The sequence below is a fragment of the Seriola dumerili genome, unplaced genomic scaffold (assembly GCF_002260705.1).
Source record: "Seriola dumerili isolate Sdu_G_001 unplaced genomic scaffold, Sdu_1.0 BDQW01000108.1, whole genome shotgun sequence".
NCBI classification, from domain to species: Eukaryota; Metazoa; Chordata; class Actinopteri; order Carangiformes; family Carangidae; genus Seriola; species Seriola dumerili.
This window is the reverse complement of record NW_019174363.1, coordinates 56,737-84,207: the sequence shown is the minus strand read 5'-3', so window position 1 is coordinate 84,207 and position 27,471 is coordinate 56,737. Positions and strand designations below refer to the sequence as shown.

The following is a 27,471-nucleotide window of genomic DNA, read 5'->3' as shown; positions in this document are numbered from 1 at the left end:
GAGTAGATTTCATGCATATGAATGTCCAATATTACTCTTTCAAATGTCACACAGTCACTAATATCGAGTATGGCCACCCCTGACACAGATCAGTGCATTAAGACATCGTGGCATACTGTCCACAAGCTTGATGTTGTCAGTGGGCAGGGCATCCCATTCTTCTGTCAGAGCCTGGGCTAACTCCTGTTGAGTTTGAGAAATATTGTCCCTCTCTTTGATGGCTCAGCCTAAGGCATCCCAGGCATGCTCAATAGGGTTCATAAAATGATTCCAACTTTATGGGCAACAGTGTATTTATACAATATATACTAGTTACTATTACTAATCAAATGTTACACAAGTAGTGTGGCTCCTTTATAGCTCTGTGTTTAAGATGTGAGTGGTGGAGCCCGGAGCAAAGTTAAAGTTATTAATAGCTGTAAAGTTGCGGGGAAATGTCTGCACAGTTTAAGCTGCTTGTCAGAAAATAAATGCTTCACTCCTCAGGACTCCTGTGGGCTCCTGTGTCTTGCTTGCCACCTACGGTACCTACTGTACCATACAGCTGTATGTAGTTGTACTATTACTACAGCTCACTTTATGCAACATTACATTTATATTCCATATTACCCTGTATAATATGTTTACTACTTCTATTCATGACGGGCATCAAAACATCTATTGGAATAATTCTTTCTCTCACTTTCAGAATAAGTAACATTACTGAGAGCTTATTATTTAAATTTACATAGTAAAGACAATATCTTAATTTTCACTCAATTCCATAAACTTTTTTCAAAACCCTTATATGGACTTGTATACTTTTGCATTGCTTTGATACAAAACACATTAAATAACCACTTCTTCTAAACTTCACAAATACCTCTCTCATTCAGTATAAACCACCAGCAAAATTCTGTACAACTACAGCTAATTTTATTCTGATTTTCTGATTCTGAATAAGTAACATTACTGAGAGCTGGAAACCAACATGTGCACCTACACAATATTTGTTACTTTTCAATCGCTATTTACTGTTAAACAGAACAGGCAGAAATAATTATGTATTTTCAGATAACTGTGCTGCTTGCATACCACATGGACTCGAATGCCCTGAGCAGTGAGTCCCTGGTTTGACTACGGGCCAGCCCATTTGTTGTATGTCATTCCTCTACTCTCTCCCTGAATTTCCTGTCTGTCTCTACTAGTTCTAATAATAAAATTACCAAAAAATACTGTGTAGAGCTTATCTAACAAGAGCGCTGTTTCCTTTATCTTTTTCACTATAGCCAACAGTATTATACATTTTTCACTATTACAATGTTTTTTCTATCCAGCCATGAACTAGATCATTTAGGACAGCTACATCCTTGTTGCACCACCTCCACCTGCAGTGTCCACACATGAAGATCATCTTCTCTGTCATCACCCAGAGATGCTGGTGGAAGGCTGATGCCAATCCAGGTAACATTGGCAAGGCACACAGATTTGTGAACAATGTTATAGCTACATTCATTTATTGTTTAATCAATCCAGGTAACATTGGCAAGGCACACAGATTTGTGAACAATGTTATAGTTACATTAATTTACTGTTTAATAAGGCAGCTTTTTAACAGTCTTATTTAGTCCATTAAAGCCCAACTTCAACATCTGTTCACTGTAGAACTTGAGTCTTAATGGATTTTTAACAACAAAAGACTGAGAGCAAACTAAGCATCTGAACCTCTTCTTGAACTTCCTGTTGGTTAATCGCAGATCTTTTAGAGAGAGAAAGTTATTCCTGTTGGCTGTTCTACAAATGCAGATGCACATCCCTTAAAATGGATGTGTCAGTATCGGTGATGTTCTTCTAACTGTTGCCAAAGGCTGCAGCTGTGTTGTTTGTGTGGTCACCACCTTCACAGGTGACAGTGTTCCCAATTTGACACCAAAACCACAGATATAGTGCTATATGTTTAAGTACTGGAGCACACCTATCATGCATGCACATGCATGGTTAAGTTGTGGCTCTCTTTGGAAGGTTATACAACCACTGTTCCCATGGTGACAAGTTCACATTAGTCGGCTATAGCTGATCATAGGATCAGACTGACTTTATGAACAGCTTCATTAACAGACTGACTTTATGAACAGATTCATGATGTTGAAACTGCATTGGAAACATCCATTCAGAGGTCAAGCTCATAAAACGTAGCTAAGCTAGCTTTCATCTCCAGCAGGCATTGTGGATGCAGCATGAGCTGTCCAAGTTTAATAGGCTGGCTTTATTGTTTCTGTGCAAATGCATCATAAAAAAGTTCACGATAGCTAGGTAGAAAAAAATATTTAATTCACTGTGCTATCTGAAGCTACTGACAACTTTTAAGGTGGAATATTTTCTTGTGTGTTACTCAATGCGTGAGTTGACATTGTGAATCTATGAATACACCTTAAATGTCAATATGACAACACAGTCTCCTGTGTCCTTTGCCTAATGACATGATGTTACCATTTCCATAAGCACTTTTGTTCCTTTCTTATGAAGATTTCATCAAACTGCCTTTAATATTACTGGCTGCTTACATGGTGTTTTGGTGCACTGAAAAATTGTAGTATGTCCGTTTTCCTTTTCTCTGCCATTTTGGCTAGCTGACAAAATACACACATAGCATGCAGGTCATTTACAGTAGTAGGAGAGAGGCAATGGCAATTATCGAATGTAAAGCTAATAGGGCTAAAGCTTAATTAGAAGTAGTTTAAGTGAAGAAACTACGTGGAATGTTTAACTGTCAGTGTATAAACCGCAAAGTAACAGAGCAGTCTAGTTACAAAGGTGTGTTGTTCTGATGAATGGTGGAAGTAAAGAAACATGTTTGACACATTCACTGTTTTAAATGAACATTTAAGTAGCTACACAAACAATCTTAGCGGGCAAATGTGTCGCAACTTCTTACAAACTTAACAAAAACCTCTCTTATTCAGTAATCACCAACAGCAGAAATCTGAGTGTGTATGTACGTATGTATCTATCTATCTCTCTATCTATCTATCTGTCTATCTAGCTAATTTTATTCTGATTTTAGCAAAAAAAAAAAAGTATTTTTAATTTTATCTATTTTTTTTTGTTTGCAGCCTCGTTACCATCTATACAAATGTGGTCATACTTGCATTGAAATGTGCATGTATACAGGGAAAAAACAGATGTAGTTGTCACTTCCTTGGTGTATGGCAGGAGATAACATTTGGTGTGATGCTGATGAAAATCTATGGCCGAGTATAGAGGACAGGATAGATAGGCCAGGCCAACAGTATACTGCTGATGCTTATAACCAGACAACTGTGCAAATTATTTTACATAGTAGACAAATTGCTGTATGAATGTATTGTATGTATGTATGTAATGTATTTTGAGTAATTGTATTGTACTTTTATTTTCTGCACTACAGTATACTATGTGCACTGTGAGAACAAATGTCAAAAATACAATAAAGCCCACTGAAGAACACTGTTGCTTTTGTGATTTCTTTCTTTATCATATGTTGTTTTACATTCCACCTTATTCCGCCTTATTTTGGGATCAAGTTAAAAGTATACAGTATGAACTGAATAATAATAAAGATTATACAACTTAGAAAACAAATTTTATGAGCCTTAAGCAATAACAAATCAGAAATCAGTATTATTGCAATCTTGTTTGGGAGAGCATTTGTAATAAACCATCAAATATCTACGCAAGACTGACATCATACCCTAAAATGAACAAGGAACCACTGAGCCATTGGAAAGTATAGGCATAAATGAAAAAAATGTGAATACATTATTAGTTAACAAAAACATAACCAATTATATCTAAAAATCTGTGCAGTTTGTGTCCATGTCTGCTGGCTTATGCTCTTCTTCCCTCTCTTTTAGCTTTTGCGTGTGTGCATGCGTGCGTGCGTGCAGCATGCAAGTATGTATCATGTGGGTATGAGTTGTTAATTTGTTTTCGTTTTTGTAACTGTTTATGTTGATGTAACTTACATACAAGTTTGTTGTATGTAAATCAAGTTTGTTATATGTAAATCAGTTCATACAACAAACTACTGTTTTTATAATTTTTAAAAAAAATGTGTTCAAGCAATGCTAATCATGGAAAGATGCTTTCACTGCTCAAAGCAGATGGAGCGACAGAGTGCCATAAAATATTTTATATGATGATTTGGAACTTGAATTTAACCTCACAAGGAAGTGTGGACTCCTTTCCTTAAGTTTAACTGCTGAAGGATCGTTTATTAAAGGGTGAATGTGTCTGTTTTGACCAAGAAACAGATAGCCCACTTGCTGGCCTCTGGTTGTGTTTTGACTTCAGTGGTCTCCTCAGGGCCTCATTAGGCAGAGGATGACTGGTGTAACTATTTGTGTCTTCAAGGGAGCCTCTGCCATCAATATCTAATGAATAATATAGTGATGACTGCAGTTAATGTGCTGCTATTTAAGGGACTTTCTATGGTGTTTCCTGGTGTACAGAATAAATATTTCATATCTCATATGTTTCTATCAGTCTCTGTTTCTTTCTCTCAACTGAATTAAGTTTAATTTAATTCAATTCAAAACGGGACTATAAGTCTAATACCCGCTTAGAGGGTGCAAAATAGTATTCATAGGACAAAGAATATACAGTACAAAAATGTACAATTTACACTGAATGTGAAAAGCTCATAAAGTGACCAAGACAAAGAGCATAAGCAAACCTTATGCCGATCTGTGCTTTTGATTTTGATATATATGAGATACCAGAGGTCCGGATCTGAGTAATTTTTTCCCCTCACGCTGACATTTTGCATTGTAAATGTGTGTGAATGAACATGATTTTCTTTTTTTGTGAACAAAAGTGTTTTGACATTGTCATAAATTCATGCTGATGTATCTGTAACCCACATGGATTTTAGGACTACAAAACCCATATATGTGGTTTAGAGGTGTAATTACGTGTTGTTCCCACAAGGGGGCGCTTATACACTGATGCACCTGTTACTTTGAGGGGGCTACGTGACCTCTTCTTTTTCACCGCAGCAGCTTTCTCAACACTGCAGATGTACGAGCATGCGGACAACAAATAAGCAATTCCTGGTATGAAACACCGCAAAATAGTCATCAAAGTCAGATTAATGTCCATGTAACAATGCTAATAAGATGCTCTTTCAATAGAAGTCCAACTGTGAGCGAGAGGGAAACAGCTTCTGTCCAGTTATTATTGTTGAGAAACTCCGGTGAGTTGCCACAGTGTATACTAGCGTTTTGTTGTTAGCATTGTGTAAGAAGTTGCATTAAAATTGCAGTTGAGTCAAGATATTTCTCATAAAAACCAACCGGTGATTGTGACATGTGGTTGAATGTTTATTAAATGCTTCGGTGCAACTGTATCATTATATTTATGATCTGAAAAGATCGCTAGCAGCTAAGCGATAACCGCTAATTGCTAATGGATAAGCTAATTGCTAGCTCTGGTTAATGGAGTGACTAACACTGTGTGTAAACTTTAAAGGACAATTACGCTGTTTTCTAACAATACCATCATTAGGCTATGGTTGAATTGGATTGTGTACTTTAATGCTTTGTAATGCCAGTTAATGGTAATTTAACTAATTTTGGTTTTCAGAAGTACATGCTGAGAGAATCATAAGGTATAATTTGGTTCATTTTCATGATTGAGTTAACAGTACATTGGAATGGTGCATGAAAATGTAACAGTACAGGAAATAATTTAGTTGAATGTTAAAATAGTAATTGTTTTGCCGTAAGAAATGCATAATAAGTAATCTGTTACAGTAAGAATATAAATGTTGATGTGGCAGAGGGAAATTCATTGTAAATAATTTATCATTAAGTTAAAAAGACAATTCATGGTAAATGGTTCATGTTAACAATTACTAGTTGTTAAAATAAGGTTATTGTAGTATAAGTATATCCTTAATTGTTGGTTATATGGTGTATGATATTCTGTGAGGGAAGAGAATTTAATGAGATCTCATCTAAGATACATAAAGAGAACCAAATAACTTATTATCCTGCACTATCTGTGTAGGTTGGTTTTTTGTGACCAGATAGAATCAAAGATGGCGAGCCCAGCCCGTGACCCTGTGGACGGTTGGAGAAACGGTGTTGGCCAACCGTAGGAACTGCCCACAGAGGACATCTGATTTAAAGTGATACCCAGTTCAATGGGTTACAGATAAGATACACAAACACTAATTATCCTACCCGGGTAGTAGTAGTAATAGTAGTGAACACTTGGAACAGATACTACACACACAACTTTGAACTGAACTCTTGAGCTCTTTAATCACAAGGAGTACCTGTGGATTAGAGGAACAACCAATAAACTGAAGGACATTTCATTGGAGGTTTTCCACTTCCATAACGGACTATTTCTGTTGATTTCCCTTTTTGATTTATTTATTTTATTTGTTATTTTCCATTCTTTTCAAAAGAATTACAGTGTGTGTATCACTGTGTATACGGTTTGAGGCAATAAATTGTCACTGTTCAACTATACATTAATTCACTCCCTGAATTACTCAAAGCAACTGCTCATCGGACCTAGATAGATGTTAGTGTCTTATTATTACTGTTGATTGACACTGAGGGCGCTAAATATCTATCAGGCTAATGTTAGACCATAGCCTAGACAGCAGAACATTCCAGAAATCAGATCAATTTCTCTGTAGGCATTAGGGTTGTCTCAATCCGTCAAATAAGATGTATTTCAGCCAATGAGAACCTATTCCTCAGTGAGAGTGACCTTCTGTCGCATCACTAGCTAGCTAGATTGGCTAACGTTGGTCACCTCAGGTGGGGTAATTTTTAACCCATTCATGTCCATAACAAACATCTCTGCTCACAAGAAGGGACTCCCCAACCGATTTTACAGGAATGGTTCAAAATGTCTTGAAGCAAATCAACTCATCACAAAATCCAGTTCCCGGTTCACATTGCAACACCTAGGTGTTTGCTGCCAAAACAAAACTGTTATCACAAAACATTTAATAATCACAGCATTCACAATAATGACTCCGTATCGGCAGGGGGAGGCATGTAGAAAGAGCTTTTTACAGCTTGCAGCTCTCTCTCTTTGACTGTCCCACCACTTCCCTGTTGTGTCCCTTCTGTTTTCTGTGGTTAGCTACAGTGGGGATAAAATCAAATTGTGGCTGAAAATTCTTTGTGCAACCACAAAAATCAAGCGGGTTAAGAAATTGAACTAAGTGCTCTGCCTGTCTGTCTGTCTATCTATGCTTCATTTCAGGTTTACACCGGGACCACACTGCCTGCCTGAGTGCGGCAGCTTACGTCACTGAACTGCTGCAGAGGTTACTGGAATGTTGGATTTCCTTTCAATATAAATTCATTTCTGATTTATTCATTAATTCATTTTATTAGCCTCGACATGCAGCTGCTAAAATGGTTAAAAAAAAAAAAATTATATTTCTTCATGTCTGTGTCATATTCAGATTCAGCGTAAACATAGACAACTATAGTGGAAGGTGTCAGTTTTATGTGATGTTGCTGGTATGATGTCAATATGACATCAACAGGTGTTTTCTCTGTCTATTTTTGCTGGGAGAGGCACGCCGCATTCATGAAAAATAGGTGAGAGACCGAATTTCTCAATCACACCATACCAGAGCAAGGTGAAAGATGCGCATCATGCAGACATGTCCACCCTAATCTGTTAATATGTCCGCCAAAATGAAAATCAACATGTTCCACAGCTGCAACGCTCATGCCATGCATCCAGTGTGTTTCTTGGCCCTACGGTCAGTGCTGCCTCTAAGCAGCTTTGTCAAATGGTTCTGAAACAACAGCTAAGTAGAAAGCATGTCTATCTTGGCTAATAACTTTGATGTTTTTGCTATATTTTCTAAAGAAACATAATCCCTACACAGTGTGTGCAAAAAATAAGGGCATCTGATGCCCAGAGTAGACTACACATGCAAATATCATGCCCACAGCGATGGGTCTTATTTTCATTAACCATACTCATTTCACAATTCCACAACATAAACACAGCTGTGGGGCATCCAGTAATCATATGTCAAATTATGTAGATATTTCATTTACATGTTATTGTTAAATTAATTGTTAATCAAATGTTTGATGCGTAAGTTTTTATTTCCAGTTATCGTCACAGAGTCTCTTCGTGTTATTCTGAGCTACAGTAAAGAAGAGAGTATAAGCATCATCACTGAAAGGAATCCTGTCAGATTAAAAAATATTTGTTCAATTAAAATTAAGCTATAATAGTGTAATATATTTATTTTGTGTGATAAACTCTCCTCTGTTTGTTAGAAGCTCTGTTTTAAAACCGGAGTGGACACATGCAAGGTCTGGAACAGCAAAATGATGATTACTACTGCTCGTTATTATTTATCACTTAATTGTAAAGTCTTTTGCTCCCGTCGAGATCCTGTAGGAATGATGACTCCGTTTTTCCAGGTATCTGATTGGTCAGTAGTTTGGCTGTTGACAGGTTTTGATCTGATCCTCTGAAATTAAACCTGAAGTTACCTCCATAAAGCTTTCTCTAAGAAAGCAGCGGTCCTCATTGCCCAATCAAACATTCACCTCAACTGTCCCATGCTGGGCACCAAGATGCTGGTGATGGTTGCCAAAGGCTAACAAAGTGTCTCCTGCAACTCTTGCGGGGGTTCACCTCCACCACAATGCAATTTCAGTCTAGCTCCAGAAACCACCTTCGGCCTTCTCATCAGCCTTCCACCGATAAACTGGGGCATCAGGTGCATCTTTTCAACAGCATGCCAATTTGTAATAATTTCAATTAAAATGTTTGCTCATTCTCCATTCTTCACATTTGCAGCAATTGCAAAGAAGCTCACCCTTGCTTAGTTTGCACTTGGCGCATTCGGATACCATCTTGTCATCTGAGCAGTCGCTGTTCAAAGACATTCTGAACAATCACGCATCTACACTATTAACTGTTCAATGCTTAGCTGCAGAATTGTCCTCCGACCATGATTCTGTGTTTGTTTATCACCTCACTGCCCTCTATCAGGGTTTTCGGGTTGAGGTCGTCACTTCCCCTACACTTACATACGTTGCAAAAAATCTCCAGTCAGCAGTTAAAAAGCCAGAAATAGTTTCTCAAGTGTAGAGAAGGAGGTTAACAAGGGTACATTATCTGCCCATTACAGTCTTCTCCATTTCCCATGTACTACACAAGCTTCATAAGTGTAGCTACAAGGAACTATTCACAAAGGAAAAGATTAATCTTCGTTCTGTCAGCTCCTCACTCCAGCCCCTTCTCAAGCGTCAATAGTCTCATTCCACCAGAACCTTTTTCTCTTCACTATTCCACTGTCGATATTGTTATCAAATTAATAAAACTTGCAGGGCAAGGCGAGTGGCTTCAAAGCAGACATCACTGATGCATCCCCATCCCATCATTGCAGTGGAATCTTTTTGGCATCAGGTGGGATTCAAAATAGTGCTTCACAGTCCACCTGACTTTCGGGTGCAGAAGTATTCCACACATATTCAACCTGGTGTCTGAAGCGCTTTGTTGGATCCTGCTTATTAGAGTAAGTCTGTTGGATGATTTTCTCCTGATAGATACAGCTCAGGACAGTTCAGGCTCATTCATGTCCAAACTCAAACACTGTTTTCAGGTGCTGGGTGTTCCACTATCAGATGAGAAAACTATATGTCCAGACACGCAACATGAGTTTCCTGGCATCATACTGGACTCCACCGAGATGAAATTGTTCCTCCCAGTCAAGAAGCTGCAGCGCATTCATGACATAACATGGTCTTTCTGCACAGACTGTCTCTCTAGATGAAGGGTGCCACTCTGATCTGCGCTTCTGGTTTCACCTGCTCAATCACTGAAATGGCATCACCATCTTCTATGATTAGTTGGTGCATTCCTATGATTCTTTGCAGTTGTTCACAGATGCCACCCCATCCGTGGGTTTTAATTTTCAAGGGAAGTGGTTCACATGCTGGTGGCCTCTCTCCTTTTCCCATCTCGATTCATCTTCTGCATTATTAGAGATTTATTCCATCGCTGCTGTATGCCACGTTTGGGGCCATCACTGGAGACGCAAACACATCTCAGTGTTATGTGACAAATAGGCAGATGTCAATAGAGGGTGCTCCTCATCAAGATATCATGACTTTCGTGAGAAGCATCACGTGGTCCTCTATCACTCACAACTTCATCATCACGGACCGTCACGTGCCCTGGGCATTACAACACTTTATCTGATTCTCTTTCTCATTTCAATTTCCAGACCTTCCAGAGCATCTGTCCAGAGGCCAGCCCAATACCTATTCAAGTTACCTCTCCTCGCGTTCTAGCTTTGTCCTAAACTATGGCTCTTTGCATAAATATTTAGAATCAGCCAGGATGTACATGAGGAAGGGTGAGGCAGCTTCCACCTTCAAATCCTGACTTTGCTTGGAAAACCTTTGCTATGTTTTGTGTTTCAGTATGCAAACCACTTAAACCTGTCTCTCTCTCTCTCCGTGTAGGACCGTAGGCATCCTATCACTCTCTCCCTTTTGCACAGGATGTTATCTGATGGTATTCTCTCATATATAGATCAGCTACTTGATGCAGTATTTTTATTGGCATTTTATGCATTCCTAAGCGTTGGGGAATCTACTACATTCTCCATCTTTCAGTCTTAGTTGAACTATTTCCTTTTTTGATTTGACCTTTTATCCTAATCACTACAGCCTTCATCTTAAGCATTCCAAATGCAGAGGAGCTCCGTAATAGTAGCTCATACTGACTCTTTTCGTCCTTTCAAATCCATGCTAAAATATTTACAAATGAGATCAAATACCAGCCCCTTTTCTCCATTATTTGTCATTCCAGGGAATTTTACCTTGTTAAAATCATGGCTTGATTCTCATTTAAAGCAAGTTCTCATCAAAGCGTCAACAACAATTTATCCACTCACTATTACTCAGGGCATTCTTGCTACTTCTGCAGCCAATCAAGGCATTTCATCTCCCCCCCTGCAACAATTGGGGTATTGGTCTTCTTCTGCCTACACCTCTTACATCCGTCCTGACGTCAGCACTGTTCTCAAAAAATAAAACATCTCTGAAGCCCGGATTTCTTGGTAAGTCATACATATAACTGGTGGTGGTCTCATCTATGGTGGTTTCATGGTTGACTTGCAACTCGGACCTTCCCAACTAGAAGGAAATGTTCCCACAACATTGGCTAACGTTACCTACAAGTTCTAATAATGTTTTAAAGAAAAATTCTTAATGTAATACTCAAAGGACGTTTTAAGGATGTTTATCGTTTCAAATAATGTTTCTATAGGGTTAAATGTTAACTAAAACATAACGTTTTAACTGCAACAAATCGGTGTTCCCCAGGGATTAAAATCTACTTGACAAAGCAGAAATCTATATGACAAAGTAGATTATATACTCCATCTTCTTCTTGTGACCACTATAAAATGCACTTTTTCAGGGATGTTGCCCATTATTATTATTATGATTAACTGTTTGTTCAGCTGTACTGATATTTCACTTAACATGAATGTTACTCATATTGGCACTGTTTGTGTTCTCTCTTTACAGTGAAAACAGCATGGATTTCACATTGGGCTCGGCATGTCCTTTTGGATAACATTTTTTCGTCTTTCCTCTGTTTTTACCGGCAAACATTCCTCTTCAGTGTCCTTCACTGCTTTAGAGAGGGGTCTTCTGTGGAACAGAATTGTGCAGATGAAAGAAATGTTGATGATTTACTGTCTCAGAGCAGCGATAGTAGCGATTTGGAATCTAACCCCACATTCAGACATTCCATTGCACAGTGGGCAAATGACTTTCATATAAAACACAATGCAGTTGATTCTTTGTTAAAGATTTTGATAGAAAATGGACACTCTTCCGCTTTTCAAAAGCAGCAGCCAGACTCTGTGGCCGATATTGTGCCAATTGAATTTATCCCCTCCCTCAGTTTTCCCATTGGCTCTCCCCTTTGGTTTGTCAAAGCCAACTAATCTTGACTTTCTTGATGATGTTGTTGGTGACCTTCGCAGTATTATGGAAAATGGACTAGAGACAGACAGTACTTTGGTTAGGGTGAAGCTGCGTTGTGTTACTTGTGATGCCCCAGCCAAGGCTCTTGTGAAGTCCATAAAGCTATGTTCAGGCTATTACGGGTGTGACAAATGTACACAAAAAGGACTGTTGGATGGCCCCATCGGGTGATATATCCTGAAATCACCAATCTAACATTGAGAACTGATAAAACATTCTGAGATCAGTCTCAGGAGGAGCACCACTTGCATATATATATATATATATATATATACACACACACACACACACACACTTAACAACTCTTACACATATATTGTCTGCCTCCTAGTTCTGATCTGTACTCATATTTTGTAGACACCTACAACAAGGCCAGAAACAAGGTTAACCAAGCAACAATGACTTCAAATTTGGAGAGTGACCAGGAAGTGGAAACTGGCAGGAAGACTGTTGCTCCTGTTCGGTACCTCGAGTCAGGTAAAAGATTACTTGATGGATGTGTGTTTTTCATTTTTTGTTTGTTTTTTGAATAATGCTACTATATATGCTTAGCTGACAGATATGTATGAATATCTCTCCATTAGTCAAGAGAGTGAAGAAAAAATCTGTCACATCTGTCACGAAGGATCTGAGTCTCTCAGTACCACAGATGGCAACAATACCTTCCTGTAAGTAATAGGGATGCACTGACTTTTTCAGTTCCAATACAGATACCTATAGTTGGGCTTTGGGTATCGGCCGATACAGAGTACCGATCCAATACCAGTGTTTAATTAATAAGCTGTAAGCCTCCCTGTGTGAAAGAGAGTGGGATCATTCTTTTATGTGTAAGGCAAAATCAGGCTTGACTTAAACATTTCTTTCCTAACTTTGTAAAATAAAATGTAACAAATAAATACCTAGATATAAATTTACTGAATTGTTATTTATTAAAATAATGGTATCCGACACCAGCTCGGCTCATTATCACTGATACCTCATCCAGCTATTTGAGTCAGTATTGGACCGATATCAGTATCGGTATTAGTGCATCTCTAATAAGTAAATGGTACTGAGTAACCACAAAGTGTTTGATGTCTCTGTATAATCTTGGTGTCTATGTTTGTTGAATTTGTCAAACATTGTTTTCCTCAGGAGGGTTAGAGTTAGGGTTAGGCATAATTATGCTGGTCCTTTTCAATAGCCTACATGAAAAGCCTAGTATTCTGATGTTTTGTGGTGCGCGCCAAAGATAAGCTGCCAGCAACTCACCCTGTGAGATACCCTTACAAAAATCATGGTATAGTAGCTTAGCTTATATCAGAATGGGCTATTACACCTATATACATGTGTTTAACAGTAAGGTAGCTCATTGTGACAGGCATGAAATATGTAACAGAATAGACACCCAAATTAGTGACAAAATGAGCTATTCCATTATAGTAGTATCGTGGCGTTTTAACATTGGCGTGTATGACACTTCTGTGTATAATCCTCTAATCATGTTAGACCAATCAGTTAACCAAACACGGCGGTAAGGTGGATAAGTTGAAGACTGGATCTGTCTCCTTGGCGGAGGTATGTGCTCTACTGAGCACATTTTCTAGTTGTTGATGTGTTTGTTGGTTTGTTGATTTCATGGCAGCACCAAGTACACTAGTATTTGTGCAACAAGTGTAAATACTTATGAAAAGGATAGTCGAAGATAAGGCCGGTCTAGGGCTCACATTCAGCTGGGGCAGCTGGCCCCTGTAGAGCATTTCTGAGGTTATGTGCAAATGGTTATATACAAGTGACAAAAATGTAAGCACTCTTTCGGTGAACTGCTTTGACTTTCTGACTTACTGTGACCTTTTGTTTTTTAGTTGGGATTTATTTTCAGCCAGAGATAACCAGAATAGCTCAAGAAGGTCTCAGTTTCAACACATTAGTAACATTGCCCCCCACACACTCACGCACAAAAATTTGGTTGTTTGAAATTTGTTAAATCTAAATTGCACTTGTGTTGTATATTGTAAAGACTGTTTTATTAGGGATGCACCAGTACAATTTGTTAATTGGCAGTGGGCATGGCATATCTCAAAAAAGGCTCATAACTTCTGAACAGATTGACACATGTTCAGGTTTGTCATGGGCCATAGAATTCAATTTTCAATTCAATTCAGTTATAATTAAATAGCGCCAAATCACAACAAAAGTCATATTAGGGCACTTTTCACATAGTGCAGGTCAAAGCAGTACTCTTAATTTAATAATAATAATAATAATAATAATAATTAATTTAATAGAAGGCCATAGTCTCTGCCTATCAAGTTTTGGGGTCTGAGTAAGAGGTTGGGGGAGACTCAGCAGCTACACATTTCTCCGTTCTCTATTTATCTGTTTAGCGACTTCAGGTCAGGCTAACCCATTGTTGCTAACTTTGGGGCTAACCCCCTTCACTTTTCCAGCAGTTGGGGAAACAAGAGATGTGACTTTTCTTGGTCTTGACAAGCTGCAGCATTTATTAACTGACACACTGTAGTCTGTACTGTATATTTACTGCCAGACTGACAACTTACTGCTAACCTTTTCCTCTGCTCTGCTCGCATTCATCGTCACTTTTCTGCCTCTAGCTCTTTTACTCAACCACTCACTCACCTGCTACGCCACATTTTACGCACTGCCGTATTCCTTAAAAGGAGCTATGCTACCAAGAGTTTCCTAGGCAACAACACAGAGGTTAACTCACGTTTTGGTTGATTGTTTCTTATATAGGACAAGTAACAACAAATGGACTGATTAACACTAAGGTGTGAATCTTGGCCTGTCTGTGCCATGCATGAACACATACACCAACCTCCCTTCCTCTGTCCCTCTCTAGATAAGAGTCATAAACTATAACCCACATTCCAATCCTGGGTAGTGACCAGCAGAACTCTTCGCAGACACAGATCTAAGGACGAATGTAAAATTAAATGTCTAGCTGTTCTGTAACTCATGAGATGTTCCTATGCAATAGTTTAATCCCAAACTTCTATCAAATAGAATGTTTGAAATGTAACATGTAGATTTTAAGACAATGTCGTTCATGTGACCACACTGTCAGCATCCTTCACATGAGATAACACACACTACATGACATCCAGAACGTCCATATTATTATTATTTTTGTCTACATGCGCGATCTTTTATTTTTATGAGCCAAGTCAAGACCAACTGAACCAAAACAACAGAAGTGCCTCAGAGTAATTTTGCAACTTTTAGATCATCATCAAGTTTTCCTTTTTGAAGATTTTGACAACTTTAGAGTCATCTGGTCAATGCCAGTCTCCTCTAAAGTTATCCAGCCAAAGTGAAGAGCATTAGAGTTTACTTCGCATCAACCCGCAAGAGACACCAGCAGATAACACATCTGCACGACCGCCTGCAGAGAAGCCAAGCAAAAATCAAGAGTGCCCAAGACAGAAAGTCTCCTGGCAAACTCCACCAGAGCTGAACCACTGAGACACCGGCAGAATCCGTCACCGTGATAACGGGACACGGCCTCCAGGAGAATCCACCTAGATCCCGCGTCTCCAGGGTTACCACGGCAACCACAGCCACCTGAGTTCCAGCCAAGGGTCTTCAGCTACAGCGCAACTCACAGTAGGCCAGTCTTAACACTCTGCTCATGACTGGGTTGATGTCGAAATATAGCAATATTTATTCATCAAACCTAATTCGTAGATGTAGTATCATTAGCTGTATAGCCATAGTGTATAGCCATAACATATTCTCTTCCACCATTGCCAACTCATCACACTGCTCATTTCATTATTATTTTCATCTTTATGATTATTACACCTTGCATTTACTCTGTAGATAGTAGTTTAGTTAATAAACCCCTTTATTTACACCCAATGGTTGTCCTGTTGTATTCTTTTGATGTAGAGACTGGAGATCCATTGAATCGAGAAGTCATGGCTTCCGATATGAGATTGATAAATTTGGCAATGAAGTAATTCATTGTTGTCCTCCCAGAGGACTGGTGCCCCATTTCAACGAGAGTAAATTCTAAATTATGGCATTAACGCTACACATGTAACACTTGCAAAATGTTTTTAGAACAAAAAATTTCTAGCTGGGTAACGTTTTTTTGCCATTTTATTTAAGATGATCTTACTGACCTTAATTTCTGTTGGTTTCATGACCTTTTAGTTAAGTTGGTCCTAGCTGACCTTTTATTATTTTCTACTGATAATATGGTCAGTGCAATCTTATGCTTTATTCAAGTTATTTTCTGTTTGGCATTCAGCCTTAAATTATGTTTTGTCATTGCTGACTTAATTTCTGTTTGGTTGTCAGACCTAGCGTTCTTTTTGCCATTTTATTTAATTGGGTCTTACTGACCTTAATTTCTTAATGTCTGTTGGTCTCATGACCTTTTAATTCAGTTGGTCCTAGCTGACCTTTTATTATTTTCTACTGATAATATGGTCAGTGCAATCTTATGCTTTATTCAAGTTATTTTCTGTTTGGCATTCAGCCTTAAATTATGTTTTGTCATTGCTGACTTAATTTCTGTTTGGTCGTTTGACCTTAATGTTCTTTTTGCCCTTATATTATGTTGGTCTTACTGAGTGTAAGTTCCCAGCTGACCAAACAGCTGACCATATTTGTGAATCATGGTTGCGTGACCTTATACATCACTCACAGCATTTCCTTGGCTGTCGGGTCTTAAATCGTCAAAGCTATGTAACTTCCATTTGGCAATCAACCTTTATCTATTTAGCTGACTAAATTCTGTTGGTCGGCGGACCTTCCTTTTTTTGCATTTTATTTAAGTTGGTCTTTCTGACCTTCATTTTTGGTTGGTCTCATGACCTTTATTTCAGTTCGGTCCTATCTGACCTTTTATTTGCTGAATCATGGTCGTGTGGAATTATTCATCTCTCACATTATTTTCTGTTTGGCATTTGGCCTTAATTTCTGTTTGAGCATACCTTTACATTCTTTTTGCCATTTTCAAGTTGGTCTTACTGACCTCAATTTTTGTTTAATCTTATGACCTTTTCATACTGTTGATAATTAGTGATCAAATAATTTTTTGAAAAATAATACTGAATCTGTTTGTACACAATTTGTTCCATTATTTTGCTTAAAAAAAACTCCCTTTCACATTCTCATTTGTTGTTATTTAATTTTGTAAAACTATTGCACAATCTTCTCACCAGTCTTTACTCGATTGACAGTGCTGGTTTAATTGCTTGATTGAAAAATGTCTCCACTGTTCTGTGGCCCTGGAAATATTTTGCCTCTCTATTAAAAGTTATGATGAGTGTTGCTGGATGTATCATGTTTTATTTCTGCCTAAACAAATGAATGTTAGTCTCTGTGAATGTTGTGTGTGGAGCTTTGGTACAAGAGATGCCAGCTGTCACAATTCACAAACAATAATGGTAACATATCAGGACGTGGACTCACAGATATCTGTATGTTCTTTCTGTCTGTCTGTCCAAGAAAAAAACCCAAAGGAAGTATAGTGTCCAGTCAGTTTTTTTGGGTGAACAGTTCTCAAGAAAAACAAAAAGAGAAATGTTAAACCACAGTCAGTTAATGCTGGGGTGGCAATGGCACATGGCAAAGATGGCTGCATGCAAGGTAGCCACAAAACCTGAAGAGAATCATTCAGGATCAGGATTATTTTAGACAGAGACCCAAGTTGTGCAAATTGGAAATTAATTGACGCAAAAGCATCCTGAAGCACTTTGTTTAAGATCCAGCACGGGCTGAATTAAGTCAAAGCAATCAGCCATGACCAACAGGTATGTTTTGAAGTTAGAGTCCTAGCCCCGAAGTCTGTATGCTCAGGTTTATTATTATTATTTGTCTTTTCTCGTAGCTCAAATTGCCATGAACTGGAATGAGTGAGAAACATGAAACTTGGCCAAATAACTGGAAATGATGTGCGCTTCTGGCCCAAGAAGTATGAGTGTAATCAGCAACATGGTGATGCTGTGATTAAGGCTCATTTTCAAAAGCCAATGCCCCTCACACTATTTGTAAGATTGACTTGAAATTTGACACATAAGCCCAGCTCAATGTGCTCTACCATTAAAGTGGGCCTGGATAGATTTTTTGCCAATTTGAATAATTTGAAAAACAGTAAAATGAATAGAACTGTAATTTTATGTTTAGCAACACCAAATTTGGCATACACCCTTGGGGGACAGATAAACAAATTTCTATTACAAATTAGCAAGATTGGTCACAAAACATGGCCATTTTGGTTTAGAAACACTGCAACCATTAGATACATTCTCATGTCGTGTTTACTATCTTAGGGTAAGAATTGGAGGCTGGGTTTTTAGATTATGTGCCAGGTGAGGGTTAGCTGGAAGTGAGCACTAATAGGGGCTGGCATTGAGAGGAATAAGCAGGTTGATTAAGAGCTCTTAGTGCTGCTTAGGCCAATCCTCCGGCACGTTTGCCGGGGTTCATCAAGTCACACAGGGAGCATCAGCTAGCCAGAGGGAAACAAGGGTTTATCTGAGTGCAGGAAGACAGTGCTAATCACTGTATTATGGTTAGTTGGACTGGTATTGTTTTAGACCACAGGCAGCACCCACACACAAACAGTTGCATTGCACAATCATTTTGTGGTGAAGGGACTCTGATATTGGGGTTTGATGGGTGACACATGATAGATTTGGATAGATATGGAGACTAATGACCCTAAAGACTAATTACTGATTATAGAGACTGAAAATCAAGGAAATATGATTCCAAACTGTGGAATTCAGTTCCAATCATTACATACTCAACCCTGCGCTCAGTTCACTTCCATATTCCAAAAACTTATCTGGAAATCTTATCTGAAGTTCAAAGAGGCTGAAGTTGTCAAGGATTTGAACAGTGTCTCCATTCAGTTGAATGGCAAAAAATAGCACAAAAACTTAATATTTCAAAAAATGATAAATAGAAAAATGTTGATTGCAAGCAGAAATCTTTTGAAGAAGCTGAACATTTTGATAGTCGAAAAGTTTTTGTAGTAGATTTTTGTAGAGTGAAAGCTGACTCAGCATTTACACTATTGCTATTCAAATCTTTTTTTATTTTTCTTCTGTATGCTTTTCAGCAGCTAACTAGTCCTCCATACTTTGTGCTACAAAAACCATTCAACTATCAAAACATTCAGCTTCTTCAGGAGATTTCTGCTTGAATTAAACTTTTTTCTACTTATATTACTACTTTTCGACTTATAATTTTAACAATAACAAATGCCTCAGCGTTCACACTAATAAAGATTTGGATAACAATAGTGGGAATGCTGACTCAGCATTCACACTAATAATAAAAATAAAGATTTTAATAACAATGGTGGGAATGTTGAGGCATTCACACTAATAATAAAGATTTGGATCTCAATAGTGTGATTGCACTATCCTTACAACCAACTTCACTTATAACTCCACAAATGGAGAAGCTTTAAGAAAAGCTATGATTTAGCAGTGAGGTGCAATACACTTTTGTATTGTAGATGTAATGGAGACTGAGGCGCTCTTTAGACTGGTGCTCTGGTTAATAATTGTTTGGTGTCAGTCCTGTACATCTGTAAACCCATTTATCAATCAAACCTGAGTGTATATTTCTTATGTGCTGGCCTCCTGTCAGATCACAAACAAGGTGGCAGCCATGCAGTGGAGTTGCGCCCAGATCAAACAAACTCCATTCCCACGTAATAACTCATCCTCCCTGTGTCCACAGCTTCTTCAAACCCACACAGTGTGGGTTTGAAGAAGCTGAATCCAGCTGTTCAAATCTGCCTGGCAGGCTGAAATTTGGCAGTTGATGAATCCCATCAAAAACAGAAATATTTTCACCTGCCTCCATGAGCCTCCTCCAATTCCATCTGCATAGGCCCATCTGACACTCAAGTGTCTGTTCAAAACAACAAATGCCTTTTAATTACTTATAAACAGCCATATGTTTTCAATGAAAAACTTGACATCAGCAGACAGCACAAAAAAGGAGAAAATAGGTTTTCATCCCTTGAAGCTGCACATGCTGTTACACACCAGTGTTCCATGATACAATCAAACATTTTTGAGAACAGGATTGTTTGCTGTCAAAGTTAGATGAGAACACCAAGAGACTATCAGTTTTCTCACTGTGAGTAACATACAGAGAAAGGTACAGGTAGGTTTAGGCTATCTTAGCATAAAGACAGAAAGCAGAGCAGCTAATCAGCTAGTAAAGGCTAAAATGGTTCCACGATTCAGAATATATGGATCAGTGCAGCTTTACACATTACTGGCACCTTTAGATTAAAAAATATGATGATGATTCGTTTATCACCTTCGTAGGCTTGTTGACTTCCAGTTCACATGCAACTTATTGAATTTACTGGTGTAAATAGTTGAATTAAGCACTTGACACTTGAACTGGAGATGCTGCTTTATTTCACCCTCCAGCCCCGCCACCTTACACTGTTGATATCCTCATGAGAGACCTCTCAGCTCTGAGGTTAAAGGTCACCTTGAGAAAGGGAGAGGGTGAGAGAGGGAAAGAGTGACGGTGGCAGTGTGTGCCTGGGGGTTGGGGTGGGGAGGGGGGTTATTCTATGGGGACATTTGAGGAAGAACAAAGAGTGAGCCATGTGACTCGAGGCAAAGCCTCTTTCTTTTGTGCACCACATGGACACAAGCATCTGCAGTGGAAGGTCTGAACAGAGCCATATGCTGCATGAGGACAATGCCGAGACACTGTTTTCTGTGTGTGTGGTTTATGCGGCCCTAAACAGCCACCATCCATTGGCGCTTTCTGAAGTTGACTGTGTCTGGACAGGGCAACTGCCCTGCTAATTACCATAAGTCACTGCTCTGGTTTGTTTGGCTCTGCAGAGACTATTGTTGTCCTGCACCAGACCAGGATGTCTTCAGCTACACAGGCAGTGTTTTTGGTGGATAAAAGGTTGCTTTGAAAACACCAATGAGGGCAAAAAGGAAATATAGTCTTTTTAGTCTTCTATAGTCTTTATCTATGTGTATAAGACATAACTACATGAAAGACAAGACACTTAGAACATTGCTTTTGTGGTTCAAATCTGCTTTTTGTCTTGTTCAAAAACATCAACACTACCCAATCTGTTTTTTTTTGTCACTGTATGTCATTTTGTCCATTATTAAAAAATAATAATAATGATAGTATGGTGTGAAAATTTCTCCTGTCCTGTTTCCATTATGGAGATTTGTTTCCGATCTGTCTGATCACTTAACTTCGACTGTTTCTTGACCCCCTGTTTCTTCATTGCTCTGTGAGGTGGTGACTGAATGTTATTTTAGCAAATACAAATCATTTACAAGCATTTTTGCTAATTATACCTAGTTATTTTTTACTTTACACATATACAGGTTTGACCATCTTTTAGGCTGGAGGTGTCTTCTATAAACCAAAAGTAGATCCATCATAAAGAGGTTTCACCAAAGTCTCACCATTTGGCCCAGATTTCCTGCCCATAGTTATCGCTAACCTGCCTGCCTCAGAAAGGCAGTCTTATGAAGGTTGATATCTGCAGAAAATGTATTTGTTGGCCTCTGAACTATTCTTGGAAATTACTTCTGTCAAGTAACAAAAAGCAAAATCAAATAATTTATGGTAAAACCTACAAAAAAGGGCAATCTTTTTATTAAAAGATTTTAAATATATCCACTATCTGCTAAATTTAACAAACAGAATCTCCATTCATTCATCCATTTATGCACATACTGCTGGGAAGAGTAGTTACTTGAGAACCCACCCTCCTATATTAGTCCTGTGGCTAATTTCAGCTATCCATCTGTACCAGAGGTGTGGGTGTAGCCAATTTCTTGCTGCAAAAATATATATGACAGTCCGCTAAATCTCTTTTTCCAAGATCCAAACAGACATCCTCTTTACTCCTGCCGCTCCCTCCAAGATAAAAGGTGCTGAGGTGTAGAAAAAGCCTCATGTATTGTTGTGTTGAGCATGTGGGGAAAGATTGGAGCTCCAATAGTAAGGTGGGATCTGATCAAAAATGTCACATCAAAGACAACACAACAAGCAAAAATGGTTATTCATCTCAACATCGGTGCCACAGTTCTGTCACTGAGCCAAACTAGCATGGAGGAGACACATACATAAACATGTCTATACCGTATCTAGGTTAACTTTGTCTGGCCAATCTGCTCTGGCTTCGCTGCTGTTAATCTCCTCCCCTGCCTTAACACGGTGGGAGGTAATGCACATAATACCGTAGGATTTCCATTCCTTTGCACAGGGTGTGAACAATGAAGCTGGTAAGGAAAAATAAATGTGGTTAGAAAATAAATCATCATTGAAGGTACAACAACAAAGAATGGAAATAGAGTTGAAGCTATTCATAGTATGGAAGTTCTAGGATCTGATGTCCAGTGCCAAAATTTTTATATTCAATATAAATTCAGGTTTTGGCATAATCCAGAACTAACATGCTTTCGTCTTACCCCCTCTATTAAATTTAGCTTTAATAGGACTGAAAAGGGGGAAGCAGCAATTAAATTTGTTTCTGATTACAATTAAAAATTATTTATTATAGCAATTAACCATTTCTGGACAATTACAAGTTGTGTAAAGAAAATAAAATGCTATACCTGGCTTCAGAAACTAGTTTTATCAGCTCCACTTAGCTGCGCCTCCTTCATATTAAAGTGGCTGATATCTAATATTTAACGAAAGATCAATACTAAACCAGCCTACAGTGTAGCTTGAGCTTTCTACTATTCAGTAATCATTTTATATATATGTTTGAATATACACTACCGGTAAAAAATGTTAGAATTTCTAAAGCTTTTTCAATATACATAATTCAGTGTCTCATTGCTTCTTAAATTGACGCATAGTGCAAATAAACAATTGGAGATTTTAAAAACAAGGAATAGTGGAATATTCTTGTACAACTAAATTTAATCTAAATTTTTCTCATTCAGCAGCCAAACACATTTGCAGCATTGTTTCTACCATGGAAATCCAATATTACTCAGAAAGTCCACATAGTGTTAGCTGTCAACCATTAGCAATTAAAGCTGTATCTCCCCTTACAACTTTCAACCTTTGGGGTTGGGGGACACTTCTTTCATTAACGTTATTTCAACACCTGTTGAAAGTTCCAAAACACTCTAGCTTAGGATTTCTTCCAGATGTTGTGATGGCAAATGACCAGACTAGCAAAACAAATGTGTGACTCCAGATACAGTGTTTCCGTCACAGATGGGGCTAGACTATTGGTTGGGACTCTTTAAACTCAGCTGAAACTAAGCTCAAAACACAAATGTTGGGGGTACTATCACTGCAGAGAAATAAATTAAATTAAACTTTCTGATAATTATAACTAACAAAATAAGTGCACAATTCAAAACAAACACCAAGAATATAATGTATATGTTGGTTTCTTAGGAAAAATGTATTTTAATTTCACGTGGACTGCTAATTTTAGATACTACAAACATAATTTTTTAACATGATTATTAACACAATTATTAACAAGTATAGATTACATTTAAGATTCCACCCAAAGCCAGCATTGATCCCTGAGTTGCATTGCCAGGACTAAAGCCATTGATCAGCCCCTACTGATAGAAAGGGGCTGCAGAGTCCCAATGTAACCAGTACATTGATCCAGAGAAACAGAGAGAGATTAGACAGTACTGACAGTACTGAAAGAGAACATTGATCTCCAGCTGCATCCAAAGGGCACTCCTGTCCTGATGGGTTAAAGAAGATCCATCCCCCTACTCCTACTCCCATCATGCCTTCTCCACCCTCCTCCCTTTCTCCTACTCATTCATTCTGCTCAGTGGACCATGCATTGGTATTGTGTTCTGCTGACCATGTGCTGCTCTCTCACAGTGAACGGGCTCTCGATCAGTGGGAGGCACCACCCAAACAGCAATAAAAGGGAGCTTAGCTTTGTGATGCTGCCTACACTGTAAAGCTACTGAACATGTAACACTCATCAACATTCACCTCTGGGTTTCTCTTTCACAAATCAGAGACCTGCATCATCACTACAGGGTGTTTCCATAGTCTCTTTTCAAGTGTGCTAGTATTTCCCACACTCAAAAAAGAGCCACATGTGGATACAGTGCACACACCATTTCTCATCAACTGCACATGTCAAACTGTGATGAATGAGTCCAATTGCAGTACATGGCTACAAAGGAGTCCCAGATGCTTCAGCCCAGAACGGAGGAAGCACAGCCTTTAGAGAGCCAGCACAGGCCGCTCCTCAAACCCCCAGTTGAGGGTGAAGAGACATTCAACTCAGGGACTGCAGTATATATGTTACCTCATTACACTGTAGCAAGATGGCTCCAATACATCAACCTCTTTTATATGCTTATCTGCAGGAAAAAAAGCTCATGAAACTTTTGTTTAATCATCAGTTTCTCTTCATTTGCAGGATCATTTGATGAAATCATAAAAAACGAACAAGTGAAGTGCAAATAAATTAAAAACCAAATGTACAACACTTTGAGCAAGTTAACCAGCTTTCCTGCATCCTGTTATGTACACAAACATTTACATATTAATATTTCATCAAGCGTGTCAGAATAGTCATGAATGGGACATTCATTCAGCAACTCAGCATCCCCAAGACCCCTTCTCCCCTGAACCCTAGGGGGGAGGTGGTGAAAGAGTAGAGAAGGTGGACAGTACCTGTTTGCCAGACGTACAGGGGTTTATTTTCCGCTGCAGTTTGTGCATCCAGCTCCCAGATGGAGAGAAAGAGCAGCGCTAATGTCCAGAGAGAGGGGATACCCAATGTCCCCACAGCTCTGCTGGCCAGCCCCATGGCCGCCGCACAGCAAGTACTGTAGTTCCCAATGCAGTCAGGAGGAAAAAAAGCTAGCCTGGCCACGAGGTAGAGAGCTGGACTTGAGTATGTTTTCTGCTTCTGCTTTGTCTACACCAGTGCGTCCAAGAAGAAGTAATCCTGGGCAAAAGGGGCTGAGGTCTTTTCTCCCTTTCCAATTCCTCTGTTTCTCTTTCTCTCTTAGCTCCTTAATGAGAGAGAACGAGGTCTGGCAGTAATAGAACAGGGAACAATAGATCCCTAAGCCCAGCCTGCTGCTGTATGCTGGGTTGATGCAGCACCTCCCTCTCTCTCCTTCTCCCTCCCTCTCTCTCTCTCTCTCTCTGAGCAGACACATGCCCACCCTCTCTGCCCTCCCTCCCTCTCACTCTTCTCTAATCACTTTTTCCAAGGACTCTCTGAAGCTGTTTTTCACTCCAATCGAAGTGCGCAGCTAGATTGAGCAGGTGGAGGTGTGGAGCTGTGCTTATTGGGGAAATAGTGCCAAAACTGTATTTAAAAAAATAATCTTCAACTAGTAAAGTTGAATCAGAATATTCTTCAAATTAAACTTCCCTGAAAAACTCTACAATGGCTCAAATCTTCAGTTTTGAAACAGTAAACAGTGTGCCTTAGAGATAGGGATGTCACGATACCAGAAATTTAGTAGTCGATACCAATACCAGTGATAATCCACGATTCTTGATACCTATTTCGATACCACAGTAAAAAAACCAAAAAAAACCCCAATAAATTCCATGTACTTTCTCTTTCACTCCTTAATTGAAAAACATGAATAAAAAGCCAAAAAACAAAGAGCAGTGGCATGCAGCCTTCAATAATTTAAAATATAATAAAAAAAATTAATTCATTTTTAATTTAATTTAATCTAAAATTAAAATATAAACAATCAACTTTTTATTGCACAGCTTTTCAGCTAAAGTGCCCTGAGACAAAAAAATATGGACATATAATAGATATAATAATAAAGTTAAACAACTTTTGACACTGCAAAAAAGAACAGTGGCATGTAGCCTTTAGTATTTAAAGGTAAACAATACTTTGCCTAAAATGTAAGTGGTAAACTTTTTTATTGCACAGCATTTCAACTGTGGTTTGGAAAGTGCGAAGGTGCCATTTACTGTCTTTTTGCGGGTCTAAAATCAACCCCTCATCATCCGCTTGAAAGCAAAATATTTCCATACGCGACTCTTCTGGCTCTTTCTTTCGACGAGCCGAGGTGCTGCAGCTGACCAAGATGTGTGCCTGAACTTGTTTGCCATTTTCTAGTTCTATTGCGGCTAGACTGTGCCTGGTCGTGGACGGTTCCTCATCCTCCCTTTGGCAGAGGCAGAGCATGCCAGAGAAATTGTGCTAACGTGTGTTCCGAGTCACTCAAATGTTGACATGTTTTTGTTAGATTACTGTCACTTTTGAGGTAAGACACTTTTGCACCATGAGATAAGTTGCTCATACAGTTAATGACATCCTGCTTGTGCGCAATGAGAGATGATGCGCGAGCGGGCGTGGCGTGCACCTTATTCAACTGCCTCCCTTGAAAGGATGTCCAATTTTATTGTTACTTCCTAAGAGGGTGACTATCAATCTCGTCATGCTGCAGTACTTTTTGGTACCTTCGATACCACGAAAAAACGGGTACCGTTCCATTTTTTGCCACGTGGCATCGACTTGGTGCCGAAGTATCGGTTCTGTTGACAACCCTACTTAGAGAAACAAAGGATAAAACGGGGGTCTCACTGGATTTTGTCCTTGGCTCAACTGCTCATCAGTTTATTAGGGCCCAAGCACCATGGGGTGTGAAAACCCTATTGAAATTGCTCCATTTCTTATTATTAGGCCTGACTACCAAAGGGTGTGAGGAATTGGTCTGAAACATCAACATGTCCTAATTAATTTATGATCATAGCGCTCCCTTGTTGGAAACAGGAAATGTCCAGGTTTTACATATTGATTACTTCTTAAAAGAGGGTTGACCACACCAACCTCAAACTTGGTCAGCAAATGCAGAAGTCTTTGATGATGCTTGTAGCATTAACATCATAATTTAGAATTTGCTCCATTGAAAGGGGCACCAGTCCTCAGGGGAGGACAACAAAGAATTACTTCATATCAGAAGCCATGACTTCTCGATTCAATGGATCTCCAGTCTCTACTTCAAAAGAACACAACAGGACAACAACTGGATGTAAATAAAGAAGTTATTAACTAAACTACTATCTTACAGAGTAAATGCAACATGTCATAAATCATAAAGATGAAAATAATAATGAAATGAGTGGTGTTGATGAATGCTGGCAATGGTGGGAGAGAATAGTTATGGCTATACAAGCTAATGACACTACATCTACGAATGAGATTTGGTAATTAAATATTACTATATTTTGACATCAAACCCAGCACGAGTGTTAAGACCGGCCTACTGTGAGTTGTGCTGTAGCTGGAGACCCTTCAACGGATCCCAGGTGGCTGTGTGTCGTGGTAACCCTGGAGACACGGGATCCAGGTGGATTATCCCGTTATCACATGACAGATTCAGCCGGTGTCTCATCAGTTCAGCTCTGGTGAAGTTTGCCAGTCTTCTCTGCAGGCGGTCGTGGGCAGATGTGTTACCACCTGGTGTCTCACCTT

General features: G+C 38.9%; 1 protein-coding gene across 1 annotated transcript in view; it reads right to left on the bottom strand.

The window, feature by feature from the left end:
- Window positions 1-24,822, bottom strand: part of LOC111222791 (thrombospondin type-1 domain-containing protein 7A-like) — a 227,496-nt gene extending 202,674 nt beyond the window's left edge. Inside the window, exon 1 of the mRNA XM_022746644.1 lies at window positions 24,687-24,822. Coding sequence (XP_022602365.1) covers window positions 24,687-24,822 — 136 coding nt within the window. The remainder of the gene's footprint in view (window positions 1-24,686) is intronic.
- Window positions 24,823-27,471: the final 2,649 nt, after the last annotated feature.